This window comes from Excalfactoria chinensis, chromosome 10, assembly GCF_039878825.1.
Source record: "Excalfactoria chinensis isolate bCotChi1 chromosome 10, bCotChi1.hap2, whole genome shotgun sequence".
Lineage (NCBI taxonomy): Eukaryota > Metazoa > Chordata > Aves > Galliformes > Phasianidae > Excalfactoria > Excalfactoria chinensis.
Window position 1 is genome coordinate 10,646,932 of NC_092834.1, and position 14,370 is coordinate 10,661,301.

General features: G+C 35.8%; 1 protein-coding gene across 4 annotated transcripts in view; it reads left to right on the top strand.

Annotated features, from left to right (window-relative positions):
• The window catches only part of DMXL2 (Dmx like 2), a 45,370-nt gene that overhangs the window by 15,633 nt on the left and 15,367 nt on the right, over positions 1-14,370 (top strand). For all 4 annotated transcript variants that reach the window (XM_072345103.1, XM_072345105.1, XM_072345104.1 and 1 more), the window contains exons 13-26: positions 222-343; positions 908-997; positions 2,094-2,211; positions 2,759-2,878; positions 3,270-3,497; positions 4,264-5,943; positions 6,254-6,364; positions 7,066-7,235; positions 8,568-8,665; positions 8,819-8,984; positions 9,884-10,148; positions 10,887-11,983; positions 12,618-12,809; positions 13,978-14,054. In XM_072345103.1, coding sequence (XP_072201204.1) covers positions 222-343; positions 908-997; positions 2,094-2,211; positions 2,759-2,878; positions 3,270-3,497; positions 4,264-5,943; positions 6,254-6,364; positions 7,066-7,235; positions 8,568-8,665; positions 8,819-8,984; positions 9,884-10,148; positions 10,887-11,983; positions 12,618-12,809; positions 13,978-14,054 — 4,534 coding nt within the window. The remainder of the gene's footprint in view (positions 1-221; positions 344-907; positions 998-2,093; positions 2,212-2,758; positions 2,879-3,269; positions 3,498-4,263; positions 5,944-6,253; positions 6,365-7,065; positions 7,236-8,567; positions 8,666-8,818; positions 8,985-9,883; positions 10,149-10,886; positions 11,984-12,617; positions 12,810-13,977; positions 14,055-14,370) is intronic.

The window sequence follows — 14,370 nt, forward strand, 5'->3', positions numbered from 1 at the left end:
TCTATGAGGAGTTTTAGTTAAATAAATGAGCAGAAACTTATTTTGAAATTTAAATATTGGTGTTTTAATCCATATAATTTCTTAGGTTTCTTTCACTTCAGTATTGTATATGAATTATTATTAAAAACATTCAAATATTTTGAAGTTGAATATAAATGACTCCTTGAGGCTATTTGATGCCCATTTTTAATTCAACTCTACAATTTCTTTTTTTCTACCAGGTACATACTGCAACTCTGCTAGTGCTTGTTTTGTTGCATCTGATGGCAAAAATCTGAGGCTCTATCAAGCTGTTGTAGATGCAAGAAAGCTTCTGGATGAGCTGTCTGACCCAGAATCATCTGTAAGTTTATGTAGTGATGGCTTGAAATTTTAAAAATAAAAGTAATTAACTTTTCTTCCTCTCCAGTGGTTTGTGTTTATTTCTGCACATCAAGTTTTGTGCTGTTGCATATGTAAGATCTTAATTTTTAGTTTGTATAATTATATATGTTTGTGAATGTCTATACACATTAGCAGACAGCAATTTTGTATATTACTACTAAAAATGGCTCAACTGAAACAAAATTTCCCTAAGAGGGAAATTTTAGCAAGAGAGGAAAGGAAAAATGGGATTTCTTTCTTCATCTTCTCAGAAGAGGGGAGTCAGGAGCAGATAGGTAGGTAAAGAGGGAAGAGCAAGACTAACATGCACATACTTAAGTGTATGTGAGGAACTACAGAAGTGCTGATATAGGAGGGAATCGGGGCAAGTTTGGTTTTTGTTCTTTTATCTTTCTTTCCTATGACTTCAAGCAATGAAAAAAAAAAAACAACCAATCATTTTATTGTAAATGATTGTATCATTTACAAAAATCATTGTCTGAAGGAAATATCTACTAACTCATCTCATTTTGCTTTGTTTCAGAAACTTATCGGGGAAGTGTTTAACATTGTGAGCCAACAATCTACTGCTCGACCTGGATGCATTATTGAACTTGATGCAATAACCAACAAAGTAAATAATTAATTAATTCTTTAGGATATCACATAAAGGTGTTTAATAGCTTTGTATGCTTATTAACCTAATCTGTTGAAAAGACACAAACAAAATGACATTTCTCTGTGGTGACAATGATAGTGATGAATTTGCATGAATGTTGAGGTCCTTTCAGGACCTTTCAGAACACTTTCAGGAGACAACTTTCAGCTGCTTGGATCTCAAAGCCCATTGCCATAGGATGTAACAGTATTTTCTAGGCATAAATCTTGTTTAAAATAAACCTGACCAAAGACTGGTTTACCCCCATCATGATTTAAAGGAAAAAAAATAACAGTCACTTTCGGAAAGTCAGAGTAACAGATGGACAAACAACAGCAACATCAAAAGATAAAAACTAGAACTGAAATCTTTCTAAAATGAATCATAACTTTGAACGACAGATTTGTTACTCACAGAAGTTACTGAGCTGATTTCTTTAGGTAGTAGCCTGGGACTATTTTTTTTTTTTTTTGTCATATTTTACTTAGATAAATAGGTATCTTATACAAATATAAGTAATTATTTCTCTATTCTTCAATAAGAATACATTTTCTTTGTTTGCAAGAAATGATTTCAGTCCCAGCAGACTCCCTTGTAGAGGGGTGGAGGTACTGCAAAATAATCTCTTGCTGTCAGGAACAGCAGCTACTGAGATATGAGAGGGGGAGCATCTGAGGTTCCTACCTTTTTTTAGCAGATTTCTTAATTCATTGCAGTCATCTTCCCAATGAAGAGGAGTAGTAGAAGTCTATGATATTTTACTATGCTCATTTATTCAACATCTAAAGAAATAAAAATCATCTTTAAATACTTGCAGCAAAAACATTATTACAGAATTAGTCTAGTGTGGTAAATCTCAGTAAAATTGCTTGAATATAGAAACAGTGGGTTCTAGAACATGCTAGTTTCAGTGCAGAGGTGAAAATGTTTTGTTTTTCTAATGGAAAATATTTAGTTTTCATCATTATAAAGTGATCCTTCCTTATCAATAGTCTGATTATACAAAATAGCTATTATAGTACAAAATGTTGTTAAACCATTCTGAAAGCATTACTACTGCTCAATGTTTCAGTGTGGCTCAAATACTCAATTGCTTCATGTCTTTCAAGAAGACTTCATTTTGGGATACAAACCACAAAAGGAAGATGTGGAAGGGAAGGAAACAGAGATATTTTTCCAGCCATCACAAGGTATAGCATAAAAATAACTACTACGAAGTACATACCAAAACTGTTCTTGAACAATACTAAAGTTTAACGAGCACATACTAGATTCAATTTTAAGGAGAATCTCTTGAATTCACTGAAATGTGTGACTGACGTTGCTTATATAAATCATCACCTACATGGTAACAGTATTAAATAAAGTTATTCTATTTGCTTAGAGTAAAATATTTTAACTTGCATGAAAAGATCCATTTTTCAAAATGCCGTATCTTTTAAAATACATACAAAGTAGAACAGAATTATATTTCCTGAATTGATATGTGATAAGGTGACAAGTGATAAGGTGGACATATCTATCAGGATGGCTGTAAATTAGTCTCTCCATTTTACTAATTCTTCTATAAATCTGAGCAAACAAAATATTGATTTAAATGTTGTTACTGGTATTTAGCATTTTGTAATCAATTTCAAAGAGGAAAAATCTTTTTTTTTTTTGTACCAATTTTTGGGTTTTTTTTGTCAGTTGTTGAATGAAACTTCATGATAGTTCATTAATGTGTTTAAATTACAGGATATCGTCCACCACCTTTTTCAGAGAAATTCTACTTGGTAGTAATTGAAAAAGATAGCACTGGCTGTTCTGTTCTTCAGATGTGGCATCTTCATCTCAAATCTGTGCAAGCCTGTTTAGGTGAGTATTTTCTTATAGATGGATGTTTGTTTTAAATATCATGACGTGTCATGAATTTAGAAGCAACAGGAGTAAAGTTCCGTGCAAACATTGGCTGTGTTCTGTACTACTGACAATACAAAAATATGTTGAAATGATAAGTAATGTATCATTGAATTCTTTACTTTAAACTGTCAGTATTTCAGAATGTTATGGATGTCTTAAAATGAGTAGACTTAGCATAAAATTATTTGTAATAAAACTAAAGCGGACAAAATATGATATAATTATTTTCTTCACAAGTGAAGCACAACTAAGAAAAACATGTGATTAGAGCATATTCATGCTTTGCCCTAACATATAAACAGGGGTATTTTTTCAACTGTTTTTAATGACTTTTTTTTCAATATAGCAAAACCAACTGAAACAACTTTATCAGAGAATAAGCTTAGTATACCTGAGCAGAAGACTGTAGATTCTTCTCCAGATTTATCACCTGGTGTGAGTCCCATTCCACGATCTTCATCAATTGCTAATCTTCAGACTGCTAGTAAACTCATTCTGAGCTCCAGACTTGTGTATAGCCAGCCACTGGATCTTCCTGTTGGTGTAGAAGTAATAAGAGCAACTCCTTCAGCAGGTAATTTTAACTATTTTTCTATCTAAATGATCTACTGATTTACCACCTGGCTTATAGGATAGTAACCCTAACACTGTCGCTCTCTTGATTATATGATTCAGGGAACACAGAACTAAAAACACTCTCTCACCTCTGCATCCATGTCTTTCAAATCTGAAATATGTCTCATCATCCCTTTTCTAAATGTACAAAGTCCCCCAAAGCAAACCTACTTGTAAAACTGATTGCTCTAACGGTTGGAGATTTAACTCCTAGACTTAGTTTATTAATGAACAATTTATACCCACTTTGTTCCCTGCCACCATTGATCTGATGATTTTGTAGTGCTTTTTTTTTTTCCTTTATTCTTTTTTTTAAACTTTGTGTACTTATCCCCTTTATTTCTGCCTCTCTTCTTCTTTTCAAGATATTTTTAAGTACTGTTCTGCTCCCCTTAGGTTTCATTTTGGAAGGCTACACAAACCTAATCTTAATGTCCTTATTAAGGCTTTCTTTGTATTCCTCTCATTATTCTAGCAATCATTTTCTAAATTAGTTCAGTTAAATTTCATCTTCCTTGAGTAGTGCTGGAACTGGCAAATGATTAGTAACGTCCAAGCTGCTAACACTGGCATTGCTCTTAAAACATTTGTTTTTATTTAACTCCAAATTAGAGAAATAACACCAGATTGAAAATTCCTTTCTTAGTAGCTACGGCGTTGTGGCTGTCTTTTATAGGTGTTAGACTTTTTCTTACTATTAGCAATAACATTTGTTCTAATTTCAGGTCACTTGAGTTCTTCATCAATATACCCAGTCTGCCTTGCACCTTATTTGATAGTGACATCATGTTCAGACAACAGAGTACGTTTCTGGAGGTGCACTGTAGAGACTGACCTAAACAGCAAAAATGAAGAAAGGGAAATATATCATTGGAGAAAATGGCCTTTAATGAATGATGAAGGAGAAGACAACAGCAGTACTGTCACCATAGTAGGAAGGCCAGTTGCAGTTAGTTGTTCTTACACAGGACGTCTTGCAGTAGCTTATAAACAGCCTGTACAGCATAATGGTTATGTTTCAAAAGAATTTTCCATGCATGTTTGTATACTTGAGTGTGAGTCTACAGGAGGATCAGAGTGGGTTTTGGAACAGACAATTCATCTAGATGATTTAGTTAAAGTTGGAAGTGTGCTTGATTCAAGGGTCAGTGTAGATAGTAATTTGTTTGTTTACAGTAAATCAGATGCATGTCTGAATAAAGACAAATACCTGGTCCCCAATATCAAGCATTTGGTGCATTTGGATTGGGTATCGAAAGAAGATGGTTCACATATATTGACTGTTGGAGTTGGTGCCAATATCTTCATGTATGGGAGACTTTCAGGGATTGTAACAGATCAAACAAGCAGCAAAGAGGGTGTAGCTGTTATTACTTTACCGCTAGGTGGAAGCATAAAACAAGGTATAAAGTCAAAGTGGGTTCTGCTTAGATCAATTGATTTGGTATCATCTGTAGATGGCACTCCTTCACTGCCTGTTTCTCTCTCCTGGGTGAGAGATGGTATACTGGTGGTGGGCATGGACTGTGAAATGCATGTTTACGCACAGTGGAAACACACTGTCAAGTTCGGTGATGGTGAAAGTGATGTTTTTACTTCTGAAGATTTGGCAACTCAAGATCCACTCAAAACAAGCTTGATAGCAAAGAAGACCAGTATAATTGATGGGGCAGGTATTGTGGATGACGTTTTTGGCACTCCAACTGTAATTCAAGACGGAGGCCTTTTTGAAGCTGCTCATGTTCTTTCACCTACTCTCCCTCAGTATCACCCAACTCAGCTATTGGAACTTATGGATCTGGGTAAAGTTCGCCGAGCCAAAGCCATTCTATCACATTTAGTTAAATGTATTGCGGGAGAAGTTGCTATAGTAAAAGACACAGAAGCTGGAGAAGGAAGTGGTCCTAAACGCCACCTTTCTCGCACCATTAGTGTAAGTGGCAGTACTGCAAAGGACACCATCACAGCTGGAAAAGACGGTACTAGAGACTACACAGAGATAGACTCTATTCCTCCACTGCCACTTTATGCGCTTCTTGCTGCAGATCAAGATGCAACTTACGTTTCTGAAGAAACTTCTAAAATACCCCAGGGCTCTGAAGAAGATGCTAAAAAAAAAACAGAGGACCAGTACTCAGATCTGTTTCAGATTCAGCCTGTTACAACGGATGACTTCATTGATTTTGAGCCTGAAAAGAGGGAGAGTAAATCTAAAGTTATTAATCTCTCACAGTATGGTCCAACTTACTTTGGCCGAGAACACGCCAGTGTCCTTTCAAGCCATCTGATGCACTCAAGTCTGCCAGGCCTCACTCGACTAGAGCAGATGTTCCTTGTAGCTTTGGCAGACACTGTGGCCACAACAAGCACCGAACTAGATGAGAACAGAGATAAGAATTACTCAGGTTAGTAACTGGCATATTATTGAATTAACATTCATGGTCTTCCCAGCTAAGGCAAACTTAGTCTTTGAGTACTTGGGGATAACAAAGCTGAAATCTAGTTTCAGTTATTCAGATTTGATATGGCAAAGAAAAGAATACTTAAGTACAAATCTCTGCATTTCATGCACAATACTTCATTTCATACAGCAAATTTAGAAAGATACATTCATTATATGCTGCATGCAGTAAGCCATATACACGCTCTTAAGTCATATGCGTGTCCTTTGTAGTCAATGCCTTATTCAAAAAGTCAGTGTTTTCTATTTTACAGGAAGAGATACCTTAGATGAATGTGGTTTACGATATTTGTTGGCTATGCGCTTGCACACCTGCCTTCTGACATCGCTCCCACCTCTGTATCGAGTTCAGCTACTTCACCAAGGTAATTTTTAGAACGTGGTATTACTTTCAGTTGATCCAGTTGAGCTGACAGGATAACAGCTATTCTTTGAAGGCCTTTAATTTGCAAAGTGCATGTTTCCCTGCATGCACTGCATGTTGAGAAAACACAGAGCCCTAGAAGACAGATTCTGTGCTATTCCATTTGAGCACAAATAATTTCCCCAACCAGATGACACACCAATTGTATTATATGTTGCTTTGTTTATGTCGGAGGAATGAAAGTATTGCTTTACAGAAGCATGTTTTTTGTCTCCCCTCTAAGATAATTTTATCATTTTCATCACAGGAGGTTTTTTTTTTTCTTTGCTCAATCTGACTAAATGTTGTTGTGAAATACACAACAGGAAAGAAAATCAGTTACCACCTCAACAGTGTACACAAAGCTTTGTGGCCCAGAATGGGTCTGCCTCTGAGATAATGTTTTTCCTTCTGTTTTACACCATATAAAACTGTAGTATGTATATGAATGGGGTGCTGGAAAAGAAGCACTGAATAGAAGCACTGGAGAGAGGATATATACTGGGAGATGTTCTGACTTCTCCTTGAACAGTTCTACTTCCTGTCAATAAACATCCCTCTCTACCAACACTCTTTGCAGAGGTTCCATTTTGCATCTCTGATGTATTCCATCTGTTTATTAATGAGTATTAATCTTCTGGATTTTATTATGTTACTGTTTAGGCCTATCTACCTGTCATTTTGCATGGGCTTTTCATTCTGAGGCTGAGGAGGAGCTGATCAACATGATCCCTGCTATCCAGAAGGGAGACCCACAGTGGTCTGAATTAAGAGCTATGGGTATAGGTTGGTGGGTCAGGAATATCAACACACTCCGAAGATGCATTGAGAAGGTATTTCTAACTGCTTATAAATTATAATTAGATGCTGTTAGTTATGCCTTAACAAAAAAGGTAACTTGTGCAGATTCTCTTGTACTCCAGCCCAGCTGGGAGGCTGTGTCACTACTTATTATTTTAATATAGCCAGCTTCCAAACAACAGTACTGTCAGTTGATATTGGCAGGTCTGGTTTATAAATCAGAAGTATAATGCAATATGCTTGAGCTAGGAAAAAGCCATTTTTGAAGCATTCAATCTTTTCCCCTGTGTTTTATATATGTTTAACACTGAATTACCCTATTTTGTGAAGAATCATATTTTTTTTAAGATATGTGATAGCATATATTAATAGGTTAAACAATGAATTACATTTTGAGTTCAGATGTGGGTCTTAATGAAGGAGTAACTATTTCTAAAACTATTAGTAAGAAAAACTAAGAATTCACCTTGTAAATTGAGTTGTTTTTAGATTATGGCATATTAACTGGGAAACTACACGTGAGCTCAGATTTGACTTTTGAAGAGTCACAAAAAGTACTGTTTTAAAGAAATGCAAATCCTTATGATACAAAAACAAAGTAGCAACAGATCTTATTTTCATGCAGTTTTTATGGGAGCTCTGACAATAGATAACATGCATTATGCATTTCAGATATTATTTTATAATGTTTCCTGTAGATACCAATGAGATTTAAATTCTTACTTTAATAAAAATTTCAGCTTTCTTGCCAGGTTTGACGGATTTTATTTACTACTACTCCTTGCTTTGGATTTCAACCAATAATGTGCCCTCTCAGTGTTTGTGGAACAGAAGTACTTGATAGTTTACTGAATTTCTAAGTCATTTGTTGTAAAACTGAGTTTTAAAAAGCTGCAGTTTGTTGAATCCAAGAGCAAAACTTACTTACATTAGTCAGCCAAATCTGATGCAATCACATCTCTGAGCCCTCCACAGAAGAACACCCAAAGCAGTCACTACAGAAATACTCAGCTTGCAAATTTGTAACTAATTGATCATGAGAAGAACTTTGCCTAATACTATGAGCTACTGTAACACTTCTGAGAAAAATATCTTTATTTGTGCAGCTGTAATATCCTGCTGGGGCAGGGTATTTATATGTGCAGTAGTGCTGCTTTTTCTGAACCATAAGAACATTAACAGTGTAATGAGCTGTTGTCCCCTGTCAATAAATTAATTTCTGCAAGTCATTCAGAAAGAAATTACTGTTGCTTTATATAAATAATGCAGTCACCCAGAGCATCCTCCCAGCAGAGAACATATGTTCTTAAGCTCAAAGCAAGCTTTATATTTTCAGTAGTAATAGTAGGTTTTGCTTACTACAGGTTGCAAAAGCTTCATTCCAGAGGAACAATGATGCCCTAGATGCTGCACTTTTTTACCTTGCTATGAAGAAAAAGGCAGTGGTGTGGGGTCTATTTAGGTGAGTTCTAACTATAAATTTGATTAAATTATATTGGAACCAGGAATGCAAAACAGAACTCATTCAGGATTAGAGTTTAATTGGTGCTGTTCAAGTGATTGTATCCTAAGGCTATGTAATAAAAACCTGTGTACACTGCATTTCTTTATGCAGGTCTCAGCATGATGAAAAGATGACTGCTTTCTTCAGCCACAACTTCACTGAAGACAGATGGCGAAAAGCTGCTTTAAAAAATGCTTTTGCTCTGTTGGGAAAACAACGCTTTGAACAATCAGCTGCATTCTTCTTGCTAGCAGGTTCACTGAAAGATGCTATAGAGGTATTAATTTTTGAGGCATTAAATTTCAGTTTCTAGTCTGAACCATGTAACTGCATCCTTAAAAGCTGCTCAGCTGATCTTTTTCTAAAGTGTGGAAGCAGAACAGGTATGTCTACACATGGCACCCTGTAGACGTGGCGTTTACCTCCACACTGCTGTGAAAAAGAGTTTGGAAACTGATCTGAAGGTCAGAATGAATGTTCAAAAAGATGCATCCTTGCTGGAAGGACTTGAGAAAGGAATCCTGACCCTGCTGGTGAAGCTTTGTTTCACTTCTTGTAGCGCTCTGTTCAGCCTCTAGTTACTCTGTATTCCCTACTGGTAGAACATCAAGTAAAAAACAATCAAAACAAACAAACAAAAAGATCTTCTGAAGGATCCCTTTTTAGTGGAGCTGTGGTCAGAGCTGCCAAAAGGAAGGTGAAAGTTCTCAGCAAGGTCTTAATTTAAGCAGTATATCTCAAGAGAGAATGGAATTGGGTAACTTTTACTTATCCTGCCTACTTTATGCAGTGTTAGTCTTTACCTGAGAATGTAAAGGCTTAAAAACAATTCTGCAGATGAGTCAGTGAAAGAAAATCTTACCAGTTATGTGCAAATATTAAAGTTGGAAGCTAGATTTATTCCACTAGTTAAAACATCTTTATATTTCTAACTGATATATCCTTTTTTGTCATGGATGCACTGAGGCCTACTATAATTGCTAAAATTTACCAACATGGAAAAAAATATTCACTTACGTATATCTCAACATACTTTTGATTCAAAGATTAATATATGCTTTAAAGATCAGATATCATGAGGAAAAAAATCTCTTATAGAAACATATGTTGCTGTTCACTGTCATTTAAAAAACGTTCCCTGACAAAGAGACCTTTTTACCCCCCTTATTATCATAGGTGTGCCTGGAGAAAATGGACGACATCCAATTAGCTATGGTTATTGCTCGCTTATATGAATCAGAGTTTGAAACCTCTGTCACATACACCTCCATTCTTTATGAAAAGATTTTGGGTTGCCATAAAGATGGTACTGGGTTCAGCTGTACTAAATTGCATTCTGATCCCTTTCTGAGAAGCATTGCTTACTGGATAATGAAAGATTACACTAGAGCACTGGACACTTTACTGGAGCAAACACCTAAAGATGACGATGAAAACCCAGGTAAGGAAAAAACATTTGTCTACTGGATCAAACTCTATGACACAGTAGAGAAGGGGTAAAACTATGTTTATGTATGTAGTCCCTTCTCTTGAGATGCCATTATGCTGGAATTATTAATAGGCTTATGTACTCACCCACTCAATTTCTTCTTCAAAAATATTTTTTTTCAGTTTCTTCCAAAGGCTTCTCTCCAGTGTCCATTACTGAACTTAGCTGTAATGTCAGATAAACTCTGGAGGGCCTAACTTTTTCTTACTTTCCCTATAATACCTCTCTTCTTCTTAATGGTGGCTAATTTTTATTCTAATCAACTTCAGATTCTCATTCTTGCTTCTCAGAATTAGCAGTTTTCAAAAGCAGGGCTTCCTATCCAATCTCTTGATAGATTAATGTTAAATTAATCTTAAATTAATCTTAAATTAATCTTAAATTAAGAAGTGGATGCATTGGTTTCTGTAGTATATTCCCTGCCCTAGTTAAATCTACCTGACTGGTCTTCTCAGCTTCTTTTAGGCTACCTGGTGAAACAGTAATGAAGCAAATGTGAGAATTTCATATGTTTCCACTAATCCAGCTTATATCTTTAATGTTTTTGTGGGGAACAAGTCATTCTTTTGCTTTGTTTTGGGAACTAGACTCTTAGTTTTTGTATTTTGAACTATCTTTGTAATGCAGAACATAATGCACATGAGAGTGAAATCCATTGTCAATAAATATCTTCTCTGTTTAATTCCCTAGTTATTGTCAAGTCATGCAATCCTGTGGTATTCAGTTTTTACAATTATCTTCGGACCCATCCTTTGCTGATCCGAAGGTACTTCAGCTCACCAGAAGGGACTTTGGCCACCTTAGGCATAAAAACTGAGAAAAGTTTTGTTGATAAAATCAATCTTATAGAAAGAAAATTATTCTTCACTACTGCAAATGCTCACTTTAAAGTGGGTTGTCCTGTGTTGGCTCTTGAGGTTCTTTCCAAAATCCCAAAAGTAAGAAAAAAATCTGCTGTAGCTACAGAGAAAGATGCATCTAGTCCTCCAATGCAGGCTGATGTTTCAGATTCCAAAGCCTTAAGGGATGGTGCTGGAAGTGGAGACATAGACTGGTCAAAGCCCATTTCAGCTTCCTTTGCTTTGAAGGATACTGCTGAATCTTCAGCACAATTTGACTGGAGTCAACCAGCAGTAAAGTTTGATGATGAACCTCTTACTCTTGATTGGGGTGAAGACAAAAATGAGTCAGACGAAGAGGACAAGGATGTTGGTATAATTATGAAAAATTCAAAATCTACTTCCAAGAGTGAAGACCAAGATAAAACCCCAGATGCTAATGTCCCACAGACACCACATGGAGAGATTTCTGATGTTGGAGACACTGAGGTTGATGTTATTGCTGAACAACTGAAGTTTAGAGCCTGTCTGAAGATCCTAATGACTGAACTGAGGACTTTGGCTACAGGTTATGAAGTAGATGGAGGAAAGCTCAGGTTTCAGCTGTACAACTGGCTTGAAAAAGAGATTGCTGCCATGCATGAAATATGCAACCACGAAGCAGGTGACAAAGACTACTGTAAAACATATACCAAAGTCAATGGGGATCTACTTGATCAGGAGAATGTTATAGATAAGCCAGACATCGGTTCCTATGAACGGCACCAGATAGAAAGGCGTCGGTTACAAGCAAAAAGAGAACACGCTGAAAGAAGAAAGTGGTGGCTGCAGAAGAACCAGGCTCTTCTACGAGTATTTCTAAGTTACTGTAGTCTCCATGGGGCACAAGGAGGTGGTTTGGCATCTGTAAGAATGGAGCTGAAATTTTTGCTGCAAGAGTCACAGCAGGTAAAACAAGTTCAGCTGATCTATTTACAAATCTGAACATTTCTAGATTGTCAGTTTTATCAAATGCTTAGATTTGTACCTTAAGCTATACAAGTCTAATGTTCTTGAGACAAGAACTTACTATTCTAGTTTGCTGTGTATCCACATCCTGGTTATTTGGTTCTTCAGAATCTGTCAGGATTAAGCTAGCTGTAATTGTATAAATAGTGCTCTATCTACTACAGACTTAAATGTATGTTGAAATTATAGTTTTGATCGCTATATTCTGGGTATCTATATAATAAGTTAAATTCATGCAAGGGAGCTGTAAGGAATAGTCTTAGTCAGTGCGCTGCTCACTTTTACCACGTTATGGTATTTTCTACATTAGTTTCATACAGAAAGATATTTTCCAGTAAGTGTTTGTGACTAAGCAGAGCATATACTCTGACGTGGAATAAATCACTCAAGTGGTTCCAGCCCCAGGACTTACTTTTAACATCTGTCCTTGTGAAATCTTGTCTGTACAGTGTAGACAGCAGTAGAAGAGAATAAATAACCCTGAAAAAAAGGAAAAAAAAGATGTAAAATTACTGCTTTTATTATTTTTTTTCTCAAAGCAATCATCTTAAGTGCAATCTTTTCTTTTAAACAGGAAACTACTGTAAAACAGCTTCAGTCTCCGCTTCCATTGCCTACAACACTACCATTGCTATCTGCAAGCATAGCATCCACAAAAACTGTGATAGCTAATCCTGTGCTGTATTTAAACAACCACATCCATGATATTCTGTACACAATTGTGCAGATGAAATCACCACCACACCCTAATGTTGAAGATGTCAAGGTAATGAAAACAAGTTATAGGAAATGCTAAATTTAAACACTGAAATTGTGTTTAAATTTTCAACACTTCTCACAATATTGACCTCTCTAAAATCTAAAGAATTGGACATGGTAGTCAACCATTAGTTTATCTGGCTCCATATCCTAGGGTAAAAAAATTCTGTTCATAAAATAGAGGGGATGGGAGAAACAAAGTGACTGAGATTATACAATAGTTAATTAGTAAAAATCTAAACCGTTAGTTTGTACATTTTTATCAGTATTCATATTCCTCAAATTTCATTTAAATTTCTATTGAGTAAATGAAAGTAAATCAAAACTATGAAACTAAGCAGACTGTCCCGTTGGTAGTTAGGTATCAGTTTGCAAACCATTACTCACACTCATTTATTTTTTTACATTAGCTGACTCCTTTTCCATCCTGCACTATGCCACATTAAACATCATTCTTATTCTGAGAACTCTTATTCCACATGCATTTTTCTTTAAAAGGAAATTCAGAAAGAACTGACACTTCCTAACTGTAAACGACTATTTAGATAAGTTGTATCTTTCATAAGATGCCATACCTTGGGTTAAGTAGAGAGACAGGAGGAGGAGATGGAGATGAGCAGAGTTAGTTAAAAAACATTTATGTTTTTAACAGTTAGTTGTACCATTTTCAACACAATTTGGCCTCCATCTGTGTTACCAAGAAGTCCTTACATTTCTTCCTCTGTTTAAGAAATGGAGTGTTTCTGTTGCATTGTAAGCTCATAGTCATATTATTCCTGTTCCTGGGAGACTCCTGAAAAAATTTAAGCACATAAGTGAGATGAAAGAGCTATTATAAATAATGTAACAGTCACAATGATTACAGAAATTTCTGTATCATGCATATAAAGCAAATACTACTATATTGAGTTATGATGTTATATTATATTGCTTCCAGGAACCATTCAGACTGTAGAAATCACTATTAGAGCAGGATGTATCAGTCACTTTTTCAGTATACTCCTACTCTGTGAGAGGTCTGTATTAGAATAATTTTTTAGTTACTATTTCCTGCACGTGGTTTAAAACTAGGGCATTCTGGCATAACACATTTCAAAACCTGTTTAGAAGGAAGTGTGGTTTAAATACCTTTTGTGTATAAATTGCGTATAACTTACCAGCTCTTTTTATTTTAGGTGTACACTCTTCATTCTTTAGCAGCTTCTCTTTCTGCATCCATTTACCAAGCACTGTGTGACAGCCACAGCTACAGGTACAAATAGAAGCTTTCTTACAGTCCTACATTTGAAGAATATTTTGTGCATCCAAAATGGAAAGTCTTCGTGCCTGTTGTCCAAGCAAAGAGATTCAATTGCTATGCGTGACATAGATAACTATACAGTTCACACATTAGTTCTGATATCCATGCCAGTTTCACACAGAGGAAATAACAACAATCTTTCTTTTTTTCCAATCAAAAGAGGAAAATCTGGTATCAATCTTAGGATGCTTCTGAAAGAACATTGGAGTGCTGTTTTCCACAGTATATCCATTGCTGGGTAGGAGTGCGTGGAAAATATTTGAGCTTA